The 23,431-nt window shown below is 37.6% G+C and overlaps 3 protein-coding genes across 7 annotated transcripts; 2 read left to right on the top strand and 1 right to left on the bottom strand.

Annotated features, from left to right (window-relative positions):
- Positions 1 to 284: 284 nt before the first annotated feature.
- ecd (ecdysoneless homolog (Drosophila)) lies at positions 285 to 9,373 on the top strand. 3 transcript variants are annotated; one of them, XM_028468040.1, is made up of 14 exons: positions 285 to 614; positions 710 to 927; positions 1,536 to 1,653; positions 1,756 to 1,843; positions 3,653 to 3,831; positions 3,942 to 4,134; positions 4,721 to 4,849; positions 4,955 to 5,080; positions 5,160 to 5,245; positions 5,330 to 5,433; positions 6,611 to 6,872; positions 6,980 to 7,047; positions 7,124 to 7,326; positions 8,783 to 9,022. In XM_028468040.1, exons 2-14 carry the CDS (start codon positions 723 to 725, stop codon positions 9,020 to 9,022), a joined length of 2,001 nt encoding a protein of 666 aa, XP_028323841.1. In that variant the 5' UTR covers positions 285 to 614; positions 710 to 722. The 3 variants fall into 3 exon arrangements, with proteins under 3 accessions (XP_028323841.1, XP_028323842.1, XP_028323843.1); XM_028468041.1 differs by having other exon boundaries at positions 715 to 927; XM_028468042.1 differs by lacking the exon at positions 285 to 614 and having other exon boundaries at positions 723 to 927; positions 8,783 to 9,373.
- Positions 9,374 to 9,446: 73 nt separating this feature from the next.
- LOC114476484 (uncharacterized) lies at positions 9,447 to 17,221 on the bottom strand. 2 transcript variants are annotated; one of them, XM_028468054.1, is made up of 5 exons: positions 17,094 to 17,221; positions 14,180 to 14,369; positions 14,094 to 14,105; positions 13,210 to 13,510; positions 9,447 to 11,144 (listed from the first exon to the last, which is right to left on the bottom strand). In XM_028468054.1, exons 2-5 carry the CDS (start codon positions 14,360 to 14,362, stop codon positions 10,714 to 10,716), a joined length of 927 nt encoding a protein of 308 aa, XP_028323855.1. In that variant the 5' UTR covers positions 14,363 to 14,369; positions 17,094 to 17,221; the 3' UTR covers positions 9,447 to 10,713. The 2 variants fall into 2 exon arrangements, with proteins under 2 accessions (XP_028323855.1, XP_028323854.1); XM_028468053.1 differs by lacking the exon at positions 14,094 to 14,105 and having other exon boundaries at positions 14,168 to 14,369.
- Positions 17,222 to 19,023: 1,802 nt separating this feature from the next.
- LOC114477184 (serine/threonine/tyrosine-interacting-like protein 1) lies at positions 19,024 to 22,170 on the top strand. Of its 2 annotated transcripts, none has more exons than XM_028469354.1 (5): positions 19,024 to 19,236; positions 19,371 to 19,504; positions 19,623 to 19,794; positions 20,949 to 21,085; positions 21,280 to 22,170. In XM_028469354.1, the coding sequence occupies exons 1-5, from the start codon at positions 19,166 to 19,168 to the stop codon at positions 21,930 to 21,932; spliced, it is 1,167 nt and encodes a 388-aa protein (XP_028325155.1). In that variant the 5' UTR covers positions 19,024 to 19,165; the 3' UTR covers positions 21,933 to 22,170. The 2 variants fall into 2 exon arrangements, with proteins under 2 accessions (XP_028325155.1, XP_028325156.1); XM_028469355.1 differs by having other exon boundaries at positions 19,656 to 19,794.
- The last annotated feature ends 1,261 nt before the right edge of the window (positions 22,171 to 23,431 follow it).

The raw sequence follows: 23,431 nt of genomic DNA on the forward strand, positions 1-23,431 counted from the left end.
TTTGTTACGCACACAAAAACCCCATGTTATTTACCGTCTTTTACTACAAATCCCAGAGTTCTTTATAACTTAAAAATATCCAGCTCCTTAAATAAATTATTTCGTTTCAATAATGTGACAAGTGAATTCATGTCGTAAAGACATATGTTATATTATATAATAAGACAATAAATGTAAATATTAAAGAACAATGCATACACAACAATGTAATTTAATATGTGATATATACCTAGGAACCTTACTATGCTACCCTGTTGGAGCAGTCGACCAAAGTTTGTTGTGGGACCATAACATGAACTGAGGTTCTGTTTCATCCGGTGTCCGTTTTTACTGGTGACGAATGTTAGATTACGTTACGGCAAAAATGTAAAACTACGACACAAAGAGCATAGCTAAATTGTTTGTCAGTGTGTTTTAATAATACGTACGCAAATATCTACAATTAATTTTTAGTTCTTCAATTTTCATGAGCAATATATATGCCACTGTAAATGGGTGTCGGTCACTCGTTAGAGGGGATACTAGTTGAACCGGAACACCTGCGTTGAAGCGACGCATGCTGATGTGATGTTTTGGATTAACTAATGGCTTCACCCTTTCAACCATAGAAACAGGTAATATATTTGTTAACGTAACATAACACCTGGTGATCTCGAAGCATATTGTTGTGTTTAGACCCATATATTTTAGTTTTGATTATTTTTCTTAGGATAGCTATAGCGATGGACGTCCTGCAGAGGAAAGTGATTCAAGAGGACGTGGTGCAGTATAGACTGTTCTTGGTCCAAACAGACGGTTTATCTCCACAACAGATCGAACAGCGTCTCACACACTTAGTAGATGATATTTTGGCAAATGTTGCACCTCTTCTTATCGACTACATATGGCAGCATCAGCCATTCGGACTCAAATATCACCCTAAAAAAGGTAAGAAGAAACTCAACATCATACAGATGAATAATGCTTTAGGTTGTGGGTTATGACATTATGTACAGTAAGACAGTATAGCACTAGTTTCTATGATCTGTCATCAGTGTGATTGTCTTATGGCAGTGGCTATCCGTACGTTTGCCGTATCTATATACTGACATTCTATTCGTAAGCAGCGCCCCTCATTGGCCAGTTTAGGTCACATGACTAAGACTAACCCTAACCGTAGACGTAACCCTAAAAATTGTTGCAATATAGGGTTACAACCTAACCCTAAAACGCTACGTACATGTACTTTGGGAAACGTACCAATAGTACCGAGGGTTGCCCGCACGACAACCGTATGACTAGATACGCTATTCGTAAGGTTGCCGTATCAATATACCGACATTCTATCCGTACGTAGCGCCCCTCATTGGCCAGTTAAGGTCACGTGACTAAGACTAGACCTAACCGTAGACCTAACCCCTAAAAGTGGTTGCGATATAGGGTTATAAGCTAACCCTAAGATGCTATGTACGTGTACTCCGGTGAACGTACCGATAGTACCGAGGGTTTTCTTTACGGCAACCGTACGAATAGACACTTTCTTATCTCATTACCAGGTGATGTTCCTGCCCACATTGGAGGGAGCACCCAGTTTGGAGACAGCATTGAGGATGAGTGGTTCATTGTTTACCTCCTTCAGCAGATCACAGAGGCTTTTCCTGAGCTTGCAGCTTGGTATGACTGATAGCACGTGCAATGGAAACGTTTAGGTTTCTACATAATTATAACTCGTTTTCCTTAGTTATCCCACTGATGGTTAAATGTCTGTGTACACAGTGCTGAGGACAACGATGGAGAATTCCTTCTGATTGAAGCAGCTGATTATCTCCCCAAATGGCTCAACCCAGACACCAGTGAAAACAGGGTAGGGCAGGGGATGTGTGGTATAAATCACATTATAATATATCTACTATACATTTATCACAAATCATAACCTAAACCTATCTATTTGGAAATCTATGAATCCTCCTAATACACCATCACTTGTTGCCTTGTTGAATTCTTTCAAACTACCGGTATAGGCCCATTTCATGTGACGTATGCATACTAAATTAGGTGCATGCGCTCGCAGGCTCAGTGCAAAACAACCAGAGGAATGCATTGTACTAGCGTCGGCACGCGATCGAAACACTTTTGTTTTCGTATAAAAACAACACAATGCCATCATGTTGATTGCAGTACCAACAATCCAGGACTTAAATTTTACAACATACCGGCTGGTGGGCACCCTTTTCAGAAGAAGAGACCAGACTTTTGGTTGCGTGCTATCAAACAGAGGTTGACAGGTGATGTATCTGACACACACACACACAGATTGAGCGCTGAAACATTCCGGATTAAGGAAAAATCATAGAAATAAACAGCATAAAGTTGCCAAATAACCACGTTACGTTTGTTCAGAAGCAATCGTGTCAACGTCATCGATTCGCTGGTGCACGGGAGCGGACGGAGCGATATCTCAGTCTGGATCCAGTAAAAAGTGACCATAAAAAGCTGTGAATTGATTGATATGCAGTTGTGGGACAGTGAGAAGGAGACTTAATGTAGAGATGGAAACTCATCCGATGAAACCGATCAGAATACGCGGAAATACGCTAAAACATTCGGTAACAGTAGTACAGCAGCCCTCCTACCTGCCCATTCATTTAGGTAGTTATACGCATCTAGAGACTTGTATTAGGTTTTCTTTCATGTATACACTGGGTTTTTCTATCAGATATGTATAAATCTGAATTATTGGGCCAGGAGCACACATTGGATGACCGCTTGTTTTCAGGAATGCTGCATGGGTCCAGCAATCATTCACCTGTAATTAAACTGAGTTTCCTTAAATAAGCAACCGCGTCCTCAGGTGACAAGCGTTCTACATACTGGGAACTCTTTTTGTGCCGGCGGTTCATTCATTGCCATTTTTAAATTTTTCAAGCGTCACATAATTATGTAAACCACATGGTTTCTGCACAAGTCACGTCTCATGCTTGTCCACATTGAAATGGGTCAATTCATGTTAGCTTTAGGAAAAATGTGTATACTGTAGTACTGTACTTGTATATTTTAGTACTTCACTCAATGTTTGCAGAAAGAATCAGATCGGAGGAACAAAACAGTAAAATAACTCTCGCCGTTTTGTATTAAACGATTTGTGCAGTCTGACTTCAGAAATAGTTTAGCGCAGCAATTCTCAACAAGTGGGTCGTGGACCGCTGGTCAAAAATAAATAAATACTTAATGCCTCATGTTGGACTTTTTATTTTTATTTTGAAAGAAACTTTTCTTTTGACAGGCATGCTGTGAAAGGGATGTTGCACAGGGAAATATGGTACATACTGTAGATTTATGTTTTAAAAAAGATTATATATGTGTGTTTTCAACAGCTATTTTTGAAAAACTGAATTAGATTGGTTGAATTCTTAAAAAAAAAATAAATAAAAAAAAAAGGTCGCAATTTAATGACTGTGGCAAAATGTGGAACCTAGGGTGAGACCAGTTGAGAACCCCTGGTTTAACGTATAAACTCCCGTTCTGTTGATATTTAAACTAGTACTTTGGAACAAATGGTTTTCCATTGCTTTTACAACGTTGCAGTTGGGTAAAGTATTTTAAAGTGATGGTTTTGTTTCATTTGTTGTTTTTTCTTGATGGCTTTCTATGATTTACTTGTCTTTCTCTGCAGGTCTTCATCTATCATGGAAAGTTGCACATCATTCCAAGTCCCTCCAAAGCCAGCTCAGTGGGCTTCTCAAAGGATATCGTTCCAAGTGTTGCACAAGCGTTAGCTTTGTTGCTAACCCACGCAGAGGCCTGTGAGGCAAGTGGCAAAATGAATGCAGCTGTGAGGAAGAGACTGCATGGGTGAGCATTCTTTCACATACACATATATATTATAATATAACATCACAGGCTGTGTTTTTGCTTGTATTTCAGTCAAAATGAATTTTTAAGGACTTGCATGTTCTTCTCAGGTACCCAGAGAAGATTAAAGCCGGCCTCCACCGTGCTCACTGCTTCGTACCTGCAGGTGTCGCTGCTGTGTTGTCACGACGACCGAAACTGGTGGCTCAGGCAGTCTCAGCATTCTACCTGAGGGACCCAATAGACCTACAGGCGTGTAGAGTGTTCAAAACCTTTCCACCTGATAAACGAGTCCTGACAATGGTAAACAGGAGTTCTGCCTTACCTTAAATCACGTGTCAAACTTGAGGCCAGGGGGCCAAATCTGGCTCCTTGGAGCCTCTAATTCGGGCCGCATGAGAAAGTAAAAATAACAGAGAAAACATGAATCATGGTGTAAATGAAACACACCAATATTTGCAGGGGCTCACAGTTTTCTGGGTGGTTATATCATATTATGTCATTTTTAATGTTAAACTGTTGAAAAAAACCTCAAAATTTTTACAAAATCTTTATATTTTCTTCAAATTATTACATAAAATGTTGCTTAATTCAATAGAAATTGGTCACAAATCTAGGAAATTTAAAGTGAAGATCCTGTTGGGACCGATGTCTTTGACTTATTGCTTGGATATTGTCTGTTTTGTACAAAATTACTCGTTTTTCAGCATAAAATATGTGGCCCTATTGAGATCAAACTGCTTCGTATTTGGCCCTTGAATTAATATGAGTTTGACACCCCTGCCTTAAGTGGTTTAACAAAATTTTGGTATACCGGTAAATATTTGTCTAATTTTTTCAATGCTAAACTGCCACCTTTACAAATGCAATTCTATTTCTTGTTGTTCAGGTGACGTTCACACGCTGCCTGTACGCACAGCTGCAGCAGCAACAGTTCACCCCAGAACGAAGGAGTGGTTTCACTTTGCCTCCTCGCTCTCATCCCCAGTACAAGGCTCACGAGCTGGGCATGAAACTGGTGAGCTCGGTTGTTTTCACTGCTTTTAGGTGTAAGCAACAGAACTACCAGCCATGTCTTTTTAAACGTCTGCTAACCGTTTATCGCGTTGTGCTCGTCTTGCAGGCCCATGGGTTTGAGATCCTGTGCTCCAGGTGCAGGTTGCCTTCATCAGACCCTGATGCTGCCATCAGCTGTAACCCACAGTGGAAAAGATTCATGGAGAGTCTGATTAGAAATGGCTACTTTCAAGTTAGTTGCCCATGTTAATATTTGGTTATTTCTCCACTGTGCTGTGGATATAGTGTCATACTTGTGCTGTGTGATGCAGGGAGAGTTAGAAGGTTCTGCCCGCCACAGAAAACTGAAAAAATCTGCAGAAAACTTCTTTAAAACATCCGTTGCTTCAAAGTCAAGGTGAGGAGGACTTCTGCTTGGTGTGAATGATTTTTCTGCAATAATTCAAAAAAGTCAACATTAGCCCCTCTGACCCTCTTTCAGCGATCTGTCCCCTGGTGAGGAGGTTCTCCAGCTGCTGCAGACTGAAAGCCCTCTGGACATGGAGGAGTTGGAGAAACTGGAGTCACAGCTACCTCAGGAGGACAGTAAGTGAGAGCAATGATGAAAAACCTCTTACAAATCCTCAGGTAGTTTTAAAGTGCTTCTGTTTTACACCTGTTTAATAACTAAGACACTTCTTTTCCTGTTCTGGAAACATGATGAAGGGATGAGGTTTGGAAAGCAAACTGGAGCTGTGTGTGAAATCACATACTAACGTACTACACACACTGTATATACAGTCTACTATATACGATTAGTGTGGTGACCGTTCCCACTGAAGTATACTTCCAAGTTTCATATATTCTTTTTTGTTTTGTCTTTCAGCTTTGTCTATAATCTGTAGTAATGTGAGGAGGTGCCTTTTTGTTTGTATTTGTACTTGTTCAATAATAAATAAAAAAAAGTATACTTCCAAATTTCCCGAGATGCATTTGGAACCTACGATAACAAAAACCTGAATCACACTGAGGCTAAATATCTCTGTTGATTCTCCACCTTTGAAAGTTCTGAAAACATTATAAGTGAGAAAGTGAACAAGTAGAATATCAACATGTGGTCATTTGATCCATGAAACTCACGGAAAACACATTTCATTCCAACATTTTGGAGATTTTTGGAGACCGCCATTGTGCTACTGACAAAACTCCCAGGTAACTTCAAAATAAGAGCCCTATTTACAAAATCGGTAAACTAATGTAAGACAAGAAGAGATGCTTTTATTTTGAAAAGGGGATGTATGATTTTTAGCTTGAAGCCAGTCTCGAGACGATTTTACATTCCACTCGCAATGCATCATGGGGCGCTTGAGTATGACTAGTGTAGAAATGTCCCAATATAGTATAAATCCGGGCATTTCTCGCTTACTTAATATTTTCATACTGTGTAACATAAACGCACTACATACTCATTTTCTTGTCAAACTTATTATGAGTAGTACGTTAGTATACAATTTCAAATACAACCTAAAATTAAGGATTTACTGGAGTTCATTCTTTGCAAGATCTGAAAAAAACTGCATCCCTCGACTGTTTGTCACAAAGTTTTACAGATTGTTTTCACATTAGCCGACAATGTGGAGCCCAATGCTCTTAAAGTACTAGCAATGAATCAGATAACACCATAACACTTTCTTTCAGTTTTATGGTGTTTTTAATGCCTCCCCCCCCACCCTACAACGTTCTCTCCCTTACCTCTTGCTTTTTTTTGGGTGTGGACCACCAGGCGACTCTTGGCTCGATATCACAGCTCAGGATTTGGAGCAACTATTAACGGAGAGAAGCGGAGGGAGAGCTGATATTGGTAGTCAGAAGCCCGCATCCACCGAACCGATGGTGCCGCACGCTGGTGGAGCAGAGGACACGGGAAAGGTGAGCGAGGACAAAGCGGAGGAAGAGGAGGCAGGTTACAGCCTGGTGGCGGTAACTCAGGGAATGAAGAACTTTCTCAACGCCATGTCGTCACACGAGGGGGCTGAAATCCCGTGGTGAGACTCTACAAGTTCAACATCTTATCTATTAATAACCCAAGACAAGTTCTTTTACATTTTGTTTAGTGTCAAGAACTTTATTTAATTTTTTCTGTGTGTTGCAGGAGAAGTTCAAATCAGCCCCTGAACATTGACCCAGACTTGGTGTCTAAAGCTATGGACAGACTGCTGGGTGTGTAGTAGCTCAGAAATAAAGCACCAGAAACATCTGTGAGAAAGCTGCTGAATCCAGTGTTTTATATTTTTAGGAAACACAGTAGATGAGCTGGATTCTGATGACTTTGATGAGGATGAAGATGAGGAAGATGATGAGGTAGAAGAGGATGAAGAGGGCGCACATGGTCAGGTTGAGAGTAATGGGACCGACAGTCTGGGAAGTATCAAAGAAATCATGGAGCAAATGGATCAGGAGCTACTGAGCACTAATATTGGACAAAGCTTCGGTCAAACGGTAAATCCTTCACTCTCCTTTATTTCAGCTCCTCAACTAAACTTCTGTATGTGTTGGTAAACAAAAAAAAATCTTTCATCCACTGAATGTTTAAGTATCTAAATAAGAACGGTGGGTTGGTCATAATATTTAGGTTTTTTTAATTAGCTTTTTTAATTTACATACTTGTGGTTAAGCTTCTGTAATGACTGAATTTTACATACTGGGATAGAAAAGAAAGTCTGATCTCATCTAGCACTGAACGATTTTGGAAAATAATCAAATTGTGATTATTTTTTTTTTTCCTCAATATTAACATTGCGATTTAATATGCAATTTTTTTTTTTTAAAGGGCCTCTTGTGATGTATTTTTCAATGAACACAAGCAATAAATCAATCTGTTTCATAATAAACAATTTTAGATTTATTTAAACTTCAAATAAATATTAAATATAAAGATTACAACAATAAAGCAAACAAATCTTTGGCTTTACCTCTTCAACATATCTAAATAACTTCACGTTTCATGAAACATGTAAAGATGTGGACTGTACTTCTTAAACACTCTGAAATTAACAGGACAGTACAAGACAGGACAAGGAAAAAAAAAAAATGAAGAAATAAAATGACAGCTTTTGCGATTAGAATATCGCAAATGCAATTAATCGTTCAGCCCTAATCTCATCTCAAAAATTGCTGCTTGGATTATTATCATTAGATTATCCATTTCCACTGATTAATAAAAAAAAAAAAAAAAAAAAACTGAAGACATATTTTTAATTTACCTTTTAACATGTGATAATCTTCAAATATTTTTAATTATGTTTTTAATGGGTATTATAATTTTTTAATGTTTTTTATTTATTGTACTTGAGTATTCATTCAAGGTCACATTAAAAACAAGAAAATGCTTTTAAAAATAAAATGTGCCTGTGAATATACATTATTCACACACTACATTTAATTCAACACATCACCAACATCCCAGCTCACTCTCATACAGTATATTCTTAAGCATTGGCATCCAACTTTAAAATGACAAACACGTATATTCACTCACACTACACAAACACTGTATACTCACACACAATATAAAAATCAACTAAACATCTAAAATACCGATATAATGGAAGGTATGGATATATGAAAGGTGCTATATAAATAAATAAAGTTGAGTTAAATTGCTCACGATGTGACAGGTCAACTGATTGTAGAAGTAACTTTCTGTAGCCAAGAGGAGAAATTGAAGCCCACATGCATCAATGTGCTACATGGTGTAATAGCACCATCATGTGGTCAGTTTTTCACATAAATAATATTATTTTAAACATTTTTTCCCCTTTACAATAGTTTGCCTAAACTGTGTATGTTTTATTGGGGTGTTAACACCTTATATTCACCACATCCCAATATCTAAACCTTTAGTTACCATGATTGTTCCTTCTAAGCAGGTTTTTTCCATCTTTCCTCCCTACAGAACAAGGCAGATCCACACAGTGGCCCCTCCTCCTCTAATCCTCCTCCTGCTGCTGCAGACAGCTTCCCAACAGATGAAGAAATAGACGACCTAGACTCCATCCAGCCTTTAGACCTCGATGTCAATTTGGTCGCAAACCTGCTGGAGTCCCTCAGCTGTGAGGCAGGACTCGCTGGACCAGCTTCAAACCTGCTTCAGAGCCTGGGTATCCACCTGCCCCCCAACTCTGACACCACCTAACCCCAGCAATATGTGCCTTAAATGTAATATTAGATGCTTTTTGTAACATCCCATGAAACCTTTGCAAACCTGGATAGATGCTGTATTAGACTTCATTATTGAAATTAAATATTTCTTATAAGACATCCATGTACAGTATGAAAAATAGTTTGTTAGCGGTTTTGTAATAAGGAAAAACACACATTTGTTGACCCAAAACTCTTAAATGTAGGCAGAGGTAACTGTGCCCAGTGGTTGATTTTGATCAAATGTTAAAAATAGCTCAGAAAAACATTAAGTCAATAAATATCTGTTTAAATAAAGTGTTTGAAAAGTCAGATTTATCTGATATTCGTATATGGCTGCTGTTCTTGTAACAATGAGATTGTATTTTTTTCAGATCAGCAGACATGATGATGTTAGAATAAATGCTTTTCCACAACAATTCAGTCTTATTACATTTGTTTATTTGATTTTTTTTTACTAGTGCACCATGTTTGTTTACATCACATATTTACAACAACATACATCGGTAATGCATTTTGGTAGATCACAACATGAAATAACTAGACTAAACAGGATGTTCTTCCATGTGCAGTCAGATTAAATCAGGCATTATTTTAACCGCTTTGGTTAATAATTAAATGATTAATGAGAACACAGATTATCAGTTTTGTCTTAATCAAACAACCATTGTGTGTCTTTATCTGATAAAGTTTGCGGCTGACCAGAGAAAATGTAAAGATTTTAAAATAGATTTAAATAAAGTATTCAAACATGGCTTCAAGTAGAATGAGATTTAAGTAGCAACTTAATCTAATAATTACTGTGAATGTTAAGACATGCAACAATAATATAAATGAGAAAATCTCTCAATGAATATCACAATACTGTCCAGTCAGAGTTAACTTAAACACAAATAAAACTGGCAAAATTGATCATCATGCATACCAGTATAAAATAACTTACAATTTGCTGTAATATACACTTTGGTTTTTTTTTTTGGCAATAACATTTATAGGAAACCATATGCTTTATATTTCTTGAACTGGCCAAGTGTAACCAAACAGTCTGTAATTGAATTAACTAAACACTACACCAAATCACTTACATAACTGGGACAAACTGATCTCTGTTGCGGGGTGTATTTTGTTTTCTTTATTAATACATTTAATCCTGTAATCAATAAAACCTGATTTATATTTGAAGTATTTGCCATAATATGGCTTTGTCAAGGTTTTAATGAGGCTCAAGGAATAATAATGACGAGGGGTCATACAGTAAATATATGTTTTAATATATTTTGTAGTGTGGAATGTTAGACAAGGCTTGATCAAGTGTTCTTACCCAAACAAAGAACAATAGCCACAGTAGCTATGAGAAAAACTGACCCATTTAGTTACATAATAAGTTTACCCTTAAACACAAGAATATACTACAATTTAATTTAATACATAACCTCAACAAATAAAAAAAAAAACAATAAATATAACATAATCCAAACTTGTTTTTATTTTTTGCTAATATTGGACCAATATCCTGTATTTTTCATTAATCTATGAGGTATAACAGTATATAAGTTAATGGCAAAAAAGCTTTGAAGTTTGAGTTGTTTGTGTTTTCAGTTTCTTTTTACATTCTCAGTTGTAAAAACCTATGAGTGCGTTTTCACTCACAAGAAAAATAAATTAAAATCCATGTTGCAAATAAGTTCATATTAAAATACACTTCTGTAGAAGCAGTACAAAAGGCTGCACCAGCTGCTTGGCTGAGTGGAGCAATGCAGCAGCCAAAGGTGAGACGCACAGAGCTGATAAACCTACCAGGAAGTCCAGCACCATCCCCAGGAGCAGGATCGCTAGCAGGTATCCAATGAAGAGGAGGCTGTTCCAGCTGCCGTGGGTCAGAACCTTCCAGGGGTTGTCGGGGTGCAAAAGCCACAGGAACCCCAGCACCCAACCCTGGTTCACCAGCTGAGCGTAGTAGACGTCAAAAACAGAAACGGAGTCTTTGGAATCAGGCTCGTCGTGGTTCACGGCATGGAATACTTTAGCCAAACATGTCAGAGATAAACTGTGGAGGATGATTGCCAGTGGGGTGTAGATGTACTCCAGAAGCTCCACATGAGAAAGATCTTTAGATGCTGTCAGAAATATAAACACAACAGTTAACCCTGTAAAGCCTGAGTCATTAAATAACTGACTGAAAATTCCAATGTTTTGAAACTGGAGCCTTTATTGGTCCCTATGAACAACCAATAAATAAATAAAAATAAAATATCAATTACAACATCTATATTTGATACATCCGATCTCAATTCTCAAATACAGTTTGGGTTTTTTTTTTTTTACCAACAAAAACATAATGAACTAGAATATTTGCATTTCCTGAAGGAAAAGCAAGTGAGGATATAGGTGCTGGCCTGGGTCGCACTGCATTAGCTTAGCATTAGCATTAGATTTTTGCATTAGCATTAGTATTAGCTAGCATTAGCTAACATTATCAAAGCATTAACATAGCATATTAGCATAATGTTAGCATTAGCCTAACAATAGCATTAATCAAGCATTAGTCAGTACCCAATCCTACGTCACTTTGTTCACTCGCAATCTTTACGACAGAGCTCCCGAGACGTGATATTTTAATGTAAACCGACCATACGACATTTTTTAAATATTTTAAGAGTACACATGTAGCTATGCGACTTTTTTGTTCACTCAAAAAATAGATTTCTAATTCTTTTTAAACAGCAGGGTTTCAACCTCATAAATAGGACATAAACTGCCGTAAAATAGGCTGACCGGATGGAGACGCGTTTCGTGCATGCGTTGAAAGGATCCAAAACAATCAGGCCCACGAAAGGATTGGGCACTGACACGAGCATTAGCCCAGCATTAGCATTAACTTAGCAATAGCACTAGCCTAGCAATGGCATTAACCTAGCAATAGCTGAACATTAGCAATAAGGTTGAAAAAAGTTAAAACGGGTTATAAAAAGTTGAAATGGGTTGAAAAAGTTTTTTTAAAAAAAAAGTTGAAATGGGCTGAAAAAGTAAAAAAAGAAATAAGTTGAAAATGCTGAAATGTGTTTGAGGTATTAGCTGAACATGTTAAATGTTGAATGGTCAAAATCAAGGAGGAAGGGGTTAAAAGTTGAAAAAGCTGAAATTTCAAATAGAAATGGATGGGAAAGAAAAAATGTAATAGGTCAAACAATTTAAAAGTTACAAATTTTAAAAGTAAAACCTTAAATCTCGGGAACTTTCTACATTTTTTGATAGCTTAATTGTCAGAATTGGAGAAACGGTGTGGGAAGACTTAGAGCAGACGGAAGAAAAAACGGACACCAATAGTGAGAATACCTCCTGCATCCTCATTAATAACCAACATGTCAACAAACTGGTAATTTCATACATAGATAATACTATTTTTTGTGTTATTTTCATGCAACAATGAAATATCCACCAATGGAACCGGTACGGGGAGTCTATAACATAACATTTGACTTGTTTTTCCTCATGTTGTGGGTCACAAACTTTTCAACTTTACAATATTTGTAACAGTTCCTGTCCTTTTTCAGATAGAACTCGGCATTTCTCACAGTACACATGGGAAAAGTGGCCTGCACAGTGCTTACATCTCTGTCTGTTTCCCATGATGGTTACTTCAAAAAATTAAAAAAAAGACTTTTTGTTGCTTGATGGTATATAAAATGCATGAAACGCAATATAATGACAATTGACTAATTTAGAATTACATGACCTCATATACCTGCTGTATCAAATCTGATACACCATTTTCAACATGGTTTTACTAAAACAGAGATTATGAAATATAAACTAATATCACACTGCATCAACCCAGTAACTTTTCCTATTGATGTTTCAGTAAGAAAACTACGGGTTTTCTTACCTTAATCTTTTCAAAATTGAAAAAGTTCTTCATCTAAAACCACATGTGCATCTAAATGACAATCTTGTGGAGTTGCTGGAAAAGCTTCTGTTGAACTAATTACTGCCCCATGGTGGATTATCCTTGTATTGCATGTATATAATCATATACAGTGGGTTTATCAAGGAAAAAAAACAAAAACATCACACTCATCATGTAGAGAGTTCCTAAAGTTGTGTATCAAATATGACATGTTTGGCATTAAAGGCTTAAATTAGTATTAAATTACAAGAAATTTCAAAACTCAACGTGTTTACCTGCGATGACGACAGATGTCCCACTCAAAATGGAGATCATGACTGAAATGTGGGCGGATGGTGGCGATGTCAGCTTCAGGCAAAAACTACAGGCTACGGTCACCAGGGGCAACAGAGGAAGGATGAGGAGGAAGAGGCCAGCGTATGAGTTGCTGGTCTTCACCCACATGGACAGAACAGCCTGAATGCTGCTACAGATGGCTGGTATGAGCAGCTTCTCACCCAAACACCATGAGTAACGTTTGAGAGGCACCAAAGTCACCAGGTGGAGGAGATTTAACACCAAAAGTGAGACCAGAACCTGCAAAAATAGGACGTACATAAGACCAGTATTCAAATTTCAATCTTCCTGAACAGTCATTCCATTAAAAGTTTTGATTTTATGGGAACAATGCAAAGGAATGGTACACTGGTTAAAGTCAGTCAATGCTTTGGCATTTACACTGCTCTGCAAACACATGAGTGACATTTAGGAAAAACACTCACTGGAGTAGCAATGAACCTTTGGACAGGTCACATTCACACCTCAGTCCATTGGGCCAATGTTTGGTTAAAGATCAACACTAAAGGTTTTCTGTCAGTCCAAACCACTTATCTCTGTTTTGCCTTTTAAACAAATGTCTACAGCAGATCATACACTGGTGCAAGCTATTCCATTTAGCAGACAACTGTTGAAAAGATGTACAGTATTTACCAAAACTAGAAGTGACATTTCTGTTCCCATGTTCCTTTTCCTATAGAACAAAGCTGCTGCATGACTTTATGTTGGCATGCAATGAATACAAATACCTCTGGCCAGCAAACAATGACATCTGTGTATAAACTGCACAGCAGGAAAGTGACCTTGCTTGCTTTTTTCACATACTTGCAAATAGCTACAAAACAAACAAAAAAAATACACAGCGACTCACATGGCAAACCATTACAACCACAGGGGGGAAAAAAAGAAATGACCAACCTGACCAAAGCAAAAAGCCACAGGATAATGGTGGTTATACTGAGGGATGAAGAGGCCAGCCACAAAGTTTCTGAGTTTATCCGTTAGTCCATATATCACCACCAGCACCAGGCAGAGAGGGGGAATCAGCAGCTTCAGAGCATAGCTCGATGAAACATTCTTCACCGCTGAACAACACCATCTCATCCCCATCATCCCTGAGCTGCACACAGAAAAGAGAAACTCAAAAACAACTACAGAATGCAATGTGCAAAGCTCAGTTCATTCCAGTCTTCATGCATTTATTACCTAAAAACAAAGCTTTGTTTTGCATATCATATATTGCTTGCTGCAGTGTTGTTTTGCAACATGCACCAGATTTAAAAAGAATAAAGTGAAGCTCTTTATTAGGCGTGAGTGTGCAAAGAAGGAAACATCAGGTTGAATGCAGAATATCACAGCATTACTCCAAGTGTTTCATACAGATTGTCTTTAACACTGATTACACTGTCAGCATTATTAGAGTTTGAACTAGTGATCGACCGATTCATCGGCCGGCCAATTTTTGCGTGTTTTACGTGTATCGGCATCGGTCGATGCACGCTGCTGCGTTCGCCGATCCACTTTATTAACAGAGAGGCTACTACAGGCTGCTCTGTGTTGCGAGTGCTGCACTGAGAAGGAGAGTTTTTAAAACTTTGAGAAGCAGTTTACTACTTGTTTGAATATTTATTCCTGTTAATGTTGATGCAACTTAGAACAAAAACTGGAACAGTTTGTTGCTTAATGCGCATCTGACATCACGTTATTTTCCTCTGTTAATTTATATTTTGGGGTTGTGTTGGAATGGACTATTATTCATGGTTTATTTTTGTGTTTAATACTATAATTATATAAATTTATACTCAATAGTCCTGTTAATAAAATATATCTTCAAACAGGCCAACTTTTGTCAAAGCTATTCTCAAAGCTGTTCTCTTTCATAATATTTCATGAGATGTCTCACTTTATTTTTTACTTGTTCTTGTTCTACATCACCTGTTTTTATTATTTGTTAAATATTTTTTACTTAGTGTTGATCTACGTCACCTTTGTTCATTTCAATAAATGTTCCTTTTTTTAAAAAAAAAAAACGAGACTTGTACCATTTATTGTCATCATTGTGTAATCTTTATGATGTAAATTGAGGGGGCAAAAGTAGTATCGGCTGCAAAAATCGGCTCAAGAAAATGGGCACTCCGTATCGGTCATCGGCTAAGGCTGGTGGGAAAAAAATCGGTACCGGCATCGGCCCTAAAACAACCCATATTGGTTGATCCCTAGTTTGAACATAAAAAATTTTTTTTAAACCTGTTTGCCTGAGAGTTTTCTTTTTGCAAAAAACCTTTTAAAGATTTACAGCAGAGGTGTCAAACTTTTTATTTGTATTAGGGCTGGGCATTTATTTGATTTATCGGATTTGTAGATAATTTTGATTTTGAAAATTATTTTTTTCCCATTACAGTTTTTTCGGCCTTTATCACATTCCGTCCTTGTGGGTTACCGTAGCGCGATGTGAGCCAGCCCCCTCTTTGTTTACATGTGTTTACCCTTTGAGTAGGCTATATGTGTGCCACAGGCATGTTTAATTTTTTATTCACACTATGCTGAGATGCTAAGGGTTTATAATTTTCTAATTGTAATGTTATAAAATATGTAGTTATCTGATTTCTTAATCAGAAAATTTAAGCTACTGTGAAGTTGCTGTTTCACTTTTGTTTAAACCTGGGTTAAAGCTTGAAATTGTTGAATGACAGCCTCATTTACTTTTTATTATGAGATTGTTCTATTCATTTTATCTCTAGAGGACAATCACAGCAATAAAGTTGCACTTTTGACAATATATCTGATGTCTGCAGTCATTTTTAAGTGCATTGAAAAAAAAATTGAATATTGAATCGAAACTCAAATTTTTCTTTAAAAAAAAATCTGAGATTTTTTTTTTTTTTAGGCAAAATTGCCCAGCCCTAATTTGTATTCTCATTTACATTTATTTTTACATTGTATTCTGGCAATGCAGTTTACAGTGTTACTAATTAAAGTTCCTTATTTTAATTTAGTTGTGTTTTGCTTCTTTGTCTTGTATCATATTTTGGGTATAGTATATTATACCCATATTATATAATATAATATCCTGTGTTCATCAATGTCTGATTTTATACAGTATATTGGCGGATATATTAGTTATCAGCAGATACATCAGATAACAGCTTTTTCAAACCCCAAGTAATTATTTTCATTTCATTTTATTTATTTATTTTAACTTTGGGCTTAATGATAATTCTAAAACCCAAAAAAGTCCATACAGGCCAAATGTGTCCCATTTTGGTTAGCTGAGTGGGAATGGGACAATATATCCAAAACATGATATTGCAATAATAAAATGTTACAATATATATATATATATATAGTTGATGCTGGTACAAGTGGCAGTCTATGTTTTTGTGCTGTATTTGCTACTATTTTTCACTTATTTATTACTAATATTAGTTACTGACAAATACATTTTCAACTATATACATATATATATAAACAATAACTTATTGTTTATTGTTTATACAATACAATATATATTTCTATTGAGTTGAACATTTTATATCCAGCGTATATGTAAGTATGCCCAGTGTAAGTCAAATAAAAGCTGGGTTAACTTTTCAAACTGCGTTTTTTCCCCGTTTTGTCTTTTATCCTTTCCAAAAATATCGTATCGTTCATATCGTTTTTTATTTTTATTTTTTTTTTTTTTTTTTTTTGCCACGATTAGTATATCGTCCCACCTCTATTTTAAAAAAATGACCCTGGCCCTTATTATGTTGCTTGACACGGTGAGTCAAAGCGTAGGGACGGTTTCCTCAGTGTAGACTCTTAATAAAAGCGTAGAAACGTGAGACAAAGCGAGCACACTCACCTTCATTGCTTCATAAAGTCATGTTCTGTTCCGGTTCCGTGTGAGCGGGTCTCAGCACCGTGTGTGACCGGCCTCGTGAGCTGCTAACTGCGGCTCTGCGCGAGGAGCGGACTTTCACCTGTTTTCTCTCTGCGCGCCGCGTGAGCACGGACTTTGATCTGTAGTGTGCTCGTGCGCCGTAATTGAATCAATCAGCATAGAACTCTTTTTTTTCAGTCATCATCGGATGGTCATTGGTAACTCATTAACCCTGACGTGCGGTAAAGCTGGAAATGTGTACACACAGTCATAATACAACAAAAACCTGAAGTTGAAAACACATTTCCCACTATGCTAATGTTTACACACAGTTTCCTTTAATCAATCATTTCATATCTACTGTGGAAAATGATTTTTTCTTCCCCTGAAGCCACACAAAGAACATACAATACAATGAGAAATCAGATACATAGATTTCTGGTTTGACCTTCACACAGTGTATGTTAAATTAGTGAATGATTCAAGTTTTTTTTTTTTTTTTACTCTGTAGAAAAGGGTTTAACAGAGGAAAGTCTTTTTCTACAGCATCACACCTGTTTGTGACATTCCTGACAGCCTCTCCCAAATATACTGTATGTACACAGTGCATGTATGACGTTTGTCACGCAATTAAACTGGAGAAAACGTGCGTGTTTGCACTGCAGATTAATGTGAAATTGTGTTATTCATTCTTCAGTGATCTTTTTTTCACCTTTTCTTCACCTTAAAAACATAAAAATTTTACTTAACTATGAGGGATTAATATCAGAAAAAATAAATAAACAGGTATGGTACCATGTGTATAAAGTTTTTTTAAAAAAATGCCGTGTGGGTAAAGCAAATTTCCCGTAATGGTTCAGTAAATGTCCGAAAGTCCGAAATCAAACCATGCGTTTAAGATTTTAAAGGTAAATTTAGGTTTGTTGTGTGCCTGGTTGGTGATTTATTATGAACATTTGGTTTCTAATCTCTTCTCTATGAATTTAGTAGCCTGGGTCAAGCCTCTTTATGTAAAAGTGTAGAATATAAAGATTTATTCAACATACTGCCTTGCAACACATGCGGTAAAAAAATTTTTTTATCACAGTTTTCCCAAATTCATTCGAAAAAATGCAATTCTTAATATAGTGTACAGAATATTCAAATATTTGAAGTGCCATAAAACACAGTGGCCACTGTTAGTTATTACAGATATTAGTTCTACCTCAGGTGTGTAGTATGAGCTTTCAGTGAAATTGTCCCAAATTTTTGAGACTTTAGGTTGGTTCTTCTTTTGTTGCGCAATTCTTCTTCACAATATACTGTAAATGGTGAAGCGACATTGCGCCCAGTAGTACATGTATGGTACTGCAGCAAAAAGGAAAGAGGCCACAGGCTTGATTTGATCATGAATTTACAACATCAAACGACGCGTCAACGCATTATCAATTATGTTACTAATCATTTTAGCATTATTGTATATGTTACCCACATTGTGGTTGATGCAAATCTCTAGACGGTCTATATTAATTGTCGTTTTTCTTTTGCCCTCCCTGGCAATAATCTCAAAATCTGCCTTTGAAAATATATGGAAATAATTGTATTGACCCAGCAGCACAATGTTTAACAATGTTTGTTCAGCTGGAATACAACCAGACCCAATAATACCCAATTTGGAATGAAAGAGAGGCTACAACTAAGGAGAAAGAAAATTGAAAGGAGACGATGAAATCTACAATAGAAAAATGACGTCCAGTAAAAATCATCCCTTAGCTGTTCTGACTGCTTCCTGAAAACTGATGGTCAAATAAAGAGAGATGCCTGTCGTGGTCTCTCCCGTGTCACCTGTCACATCCAGCTACCATGTGGCCCTCTAGAGCTCTCCAGTGTTGCTGTGTTTCCTAGACCACCGGCTAAATTAGGGCCAAGACTGAAGAGGGACAACAGAGACAATCACAGCACCAACAAATTCAACGTTTTCCGGGATTTCATTTAGCAAATTTTTTGCTTATTTGTGGGGCTTCTTCCTAAATGAGAAAAATCCCATTTTGTGGATATCGTAGCATGTTCTTCTTATGAAGGCTTGGTGCGGACGGCTGATGCATCTGCCAAACGACCTAAAGGAAATGGGCGTAATACTGTCCAGGTAAAAAACAACATCATCTTTCTTGATATTTAAAGACTAGAACATTTTCCATATTTTATTGAACAAGCTTGGGCATAGTCAGCTTATTGCTAGTGTGTTGCACTTCTCTTTGTGTTTGTACTTGTTTTTTACAGAGTAAACAAAAGCTGTAGAACTTCCTCCAGAGAGCACGTCAACACAACCCACACAGTGAGCAGCATCTCTGACAGAGAGATCAACAGCACCACAGACAGCGACCATTCCTCCATCCTGCCTGTGCTCAACAAAAGTAGGGTTATATATTCTAAATACAAATGTTCCAGGTCTTTATAAACAAATATGAAAGAATTTTACTGCAGCAATCCAAACACATTTGACTTTGTGTGTTTCCATCCTTTGCTTTCAAGTATTGTATGAACCAGAGGAGTTGCTTGTCCCAGCTCTTCCAGAAAAAGCTCAAGTGGAGCGTGGCTACATCACCCCACAGCAAGTGTACAACCTGCTGAATGCTGAGGAGGCCCATCCAGCCCTGTACGATCCCTATTACATTCTCATTCTGGATTGTCGCTGTGCAGACAGGTGGGCTATGCACAGATGAGTTCAACTTGATAGTCATCAACTTGTAAGGTTTTTCTCTACCTTCTTCCATGATTGTTTATTAAACAGCTTGGTGTTTTACAGTCACAAGTGAAATACACAGACAGGTGGCTAGCAGAAGAAGTATATGTCTCTCTATAGCTGTGTTTCTATTACCCTTGGAAATGCGCAACATCTAAATAGCGCAATAAAAACTGGTATTGGAAAAATCAGAATTTCGGGGAAAAAAACTCAAATATCGCTAAAAGGTAAAAAAGCAATGGAAACACTTTTTCCGCAAATACACGTCACAGAACGTGACGCACTTGGTCACTTGACGTGATTTACCTAGTCATTTGACCACTTCTCTCCGAGAAAACATGGCGCGGTACGTGTCGACAGAAGAAGAGACCGAGACATGTCTTAGCATTATACTTTAAAATTATTAATGCCACATTAGACAGCAATCAAAAAAGGAATACGGAATGTTATAAGGAATTGTAAGAATTATACTTTGTCGACATTTAGAAATATAACTTTTATTTTGCAAAAAATCCGTAATGGAAACACAGCTTATGTCTTTGTCTCTGTTTAAAAGTAAAAAAGCAAGCACAGTGGCCCCCTCCTTGCACTGCAAGCAGGAGAGGGTGGTACAAATGTGATTTAGCCATACATTAGTGTGGCCATACCAGATTGTCATTGCCTGACCTCATTAGATCTCGGAAGCTAAGCAGGTCTGGGTAGTAGTTGGATGGATGACCACCAAGAATTCCAGGTGCCACAGTGGGGGACAGTTGCTCTTGTCTAGTGGTATCTGTCTCTGTGTCCTTGGGCAAGACACCAACACCCACATTGCCTAGCGTGAGTGAGTGTTGGTGGTGGTCAGAGGGGCTGATGGCACACCATGGCAGTCTCGCCTCCATCAGTCCTTGAGTGTCTATGATAAAGCACTATATATAATCCAATGCATTCTCATTATTAGTTGAAAAACTACTTTACTTTAGCCATGTTTTCATTTTGTTGGATAAAGCTAAATGTGTGTTAGTCCACCACCACTGAAATGAGTCGACAAAAGAAGGCTGGTGGCTTTTTCTACTATGAACAGACATACTGTCTGAGGTAAACAGTAATGGTAAAGCTGTGTGTATTTGTTTCAGATACAAAGAGAACCATGTGGTGACAGCGCGGGCTGCTGTGACGATTATCCACCCTGAGTTGGGCTGTCTGATCAGCTGCATAGAGCTGCAGAAGTATACCATAATACTTCTGTATGCAGAGGAAGGGTGCAGTCCAGGTAAGGAGCACAGAGTCTGGCGGACAGAAAAGGAATACATTATTAATTGTGTGAATAATACATTGAGTTGTAACAAGAGAAGATGCCGTGACATTTTCTTCAACAGAACTCTCATTGATCTTTTAGTATTCTACAGTAATCTTCTCCTTGTCTTTGTGGAGATGGCTTGTGATGCTTTTCTAAATGTGTTTCAGTGGGCAGTGTAAAGGCCAAGGCCGACTCCCCAGACCTCCAACGCTGTTTTTTCCAGCTCAGTGATTTAGGAATGGACCCCGTCATCCTGCTGGGGGGATTCTCAGCCTTCAGCTCCATGTACCCTTTCCTCTGTACCCCACGAATGGTCCTGCTTGAACCTGAGCGACACTCACTCACCATCTATCCTTCAGAGATCCTGGAGGGAGCGTTGTACCAGGGCTCCGTCTCCCAGGCATCCGACTACTGCATCATCAAAAATCTGCACATCACTCACGTGGTCAATGCCACTGCGAACAGCCCCGACGCATTCCCCAACACGGTGAGCTACCTGAGGCTGCGTCTGAGCGACGACGCCCAACAGGATCTGGTGGAGGCTCTACCATTGGCATCTAGGTTCATCAAAGCAGCGCTGAAGGCGGAGCCAGCGGGTCGGGTGTTGGTGCACTGCAGTATGGGCAGGAGTCGCAGCTCTGCACTGACGCTGGCCTTCCTCATGGAGCATCGATGCTGGTCTCTGCTTCACGCCCTGCGCTGGCTGAAAGAAAGGAGGGCATGCTCTGCACCAAACTTGAACTTTCTAAGCCAGCTGCTGACCTATGAGGAGCAGCTGTTCGGTACCAGACTCACCTCCCTGGATGACATCCGTCGATGATTTGAGGAAATAAGCAACAGAAAAAAAGGACATGCTGGAAGATAGTTTCTTATGTTTTAGTTAGAGATATCTCTATCTTAAAAGACTTCAATACAAACACATTTTCAGTGGGTTTTAATGTAAACCACGGTTTATTATTGCATATGTATACTTTATATGTGCTGTTATACAAGGGTTTCTCAGATGAGAATTGGGGAAGTGTATGAGAGAAAAAGCTAAAAATGGTGGATTTTGTTCTAAAAATAGGTTTTAGTTTAACCATCAAAACCCCATACAGTGTGTCTATGCCTCAGTATCAATATGTGTTGTCCCGGCAGGAATACTTTATTAGAGAATAGATGTGTTTATTTATTGAATGTACATTGCATCACTTTTTATAACTTTAGTGTTTTTGTTGCTTTTTGTTAAGCATTATTAATGTAAAAAGTTAATAAAGGCTTTGACAATCCCAGTGTTTATTACAGATGTACACCATGTGTTGTGTTCACGTTGAACAAATCAGCCAAGAAAGTTTGTTTGTTGCAGGTGTAGCTCATTGTTTTTCATTTCTACAGCTTTGTAAAGTGAAGAGGTAATCATACATTTACAAGTAAATGTACAGTAATATATAACCTATATGAGTAGTTTGATTGATGGACAGGCTTTCCACTGCTGCTTAGTGATACATGCCAATACTTGTAAAGGGACATTAGATTGTTGATGGGATTTAAAAATAAAAATTTAAAATAAGACTTAAAAAATACCATCATCATTAAAAAATAATAATAATTTTCTTAAAAAACAGGAAAAAACTTCTGTTTATGACTGATATGGGATTTTATTTTAAGGCTGATATCGATATTATGGATTTAAAAAAATGTAAACATCCATAATAACATTGATATACACAGGATATATGCAACACTGCTAAATTAAAATCAGGGACTTTAATTATATTTAGAAAACTCTGTCAAGACAAGAACTCTAAAGCCACTGATAATTAAAAAAGGCCCACTTGTGTACACTGTACCGGAATGCAAAAAAATTAATAATCAAAAATAAAGTTACTCAACTCACAAACCTTAAACATGGATAAATTAAAAAAGGCAAATATGTAACTATAAACAATGAATTAGTGCACTTCTCCCAGTGTTTTAATGTTATAATGTAATAATTACCATGGGTTTAAAAGTGATAGCTTATAATGTAGAAAGCAGAGCCACAGAGTTTCTACGCAGCAAAAAAGTTAATACATCATTTTCATATTACAGCTGGAACGTTTATTCGACCAGGTCACTGAGCGATGTTGATTAATTGGCGACAACTAAAATCGGTCCGATTAATCGGATCGAGCTCTTGTGTGAACTGACATAGATGTATCTAGAATAAATCAGGGAGAACTCCTCTCTTCCTGATTTGACATTTAGCTCCTCCCACTCAGGCTCGGGGGCATGCTTTCACACTCACATTCTTCCTTCAGTGGGATCAAGAGGAATTTTCTGGAATGTGTACGGAAAAGT

The sequence above is a fragment of the Gouania willdenowi genome, chromosome 15, assembly GCF_900634775.1.
Source record: "Gouania willdenowi chromosome 15, fGouWil2.1, whole genome shotgun sequence".
NCBI lineage: Eukaryota > Metazoa > Chordata > Actinopteri > Blenniiformes > Gobiesocidae > Gouania > Gouania willdenowi.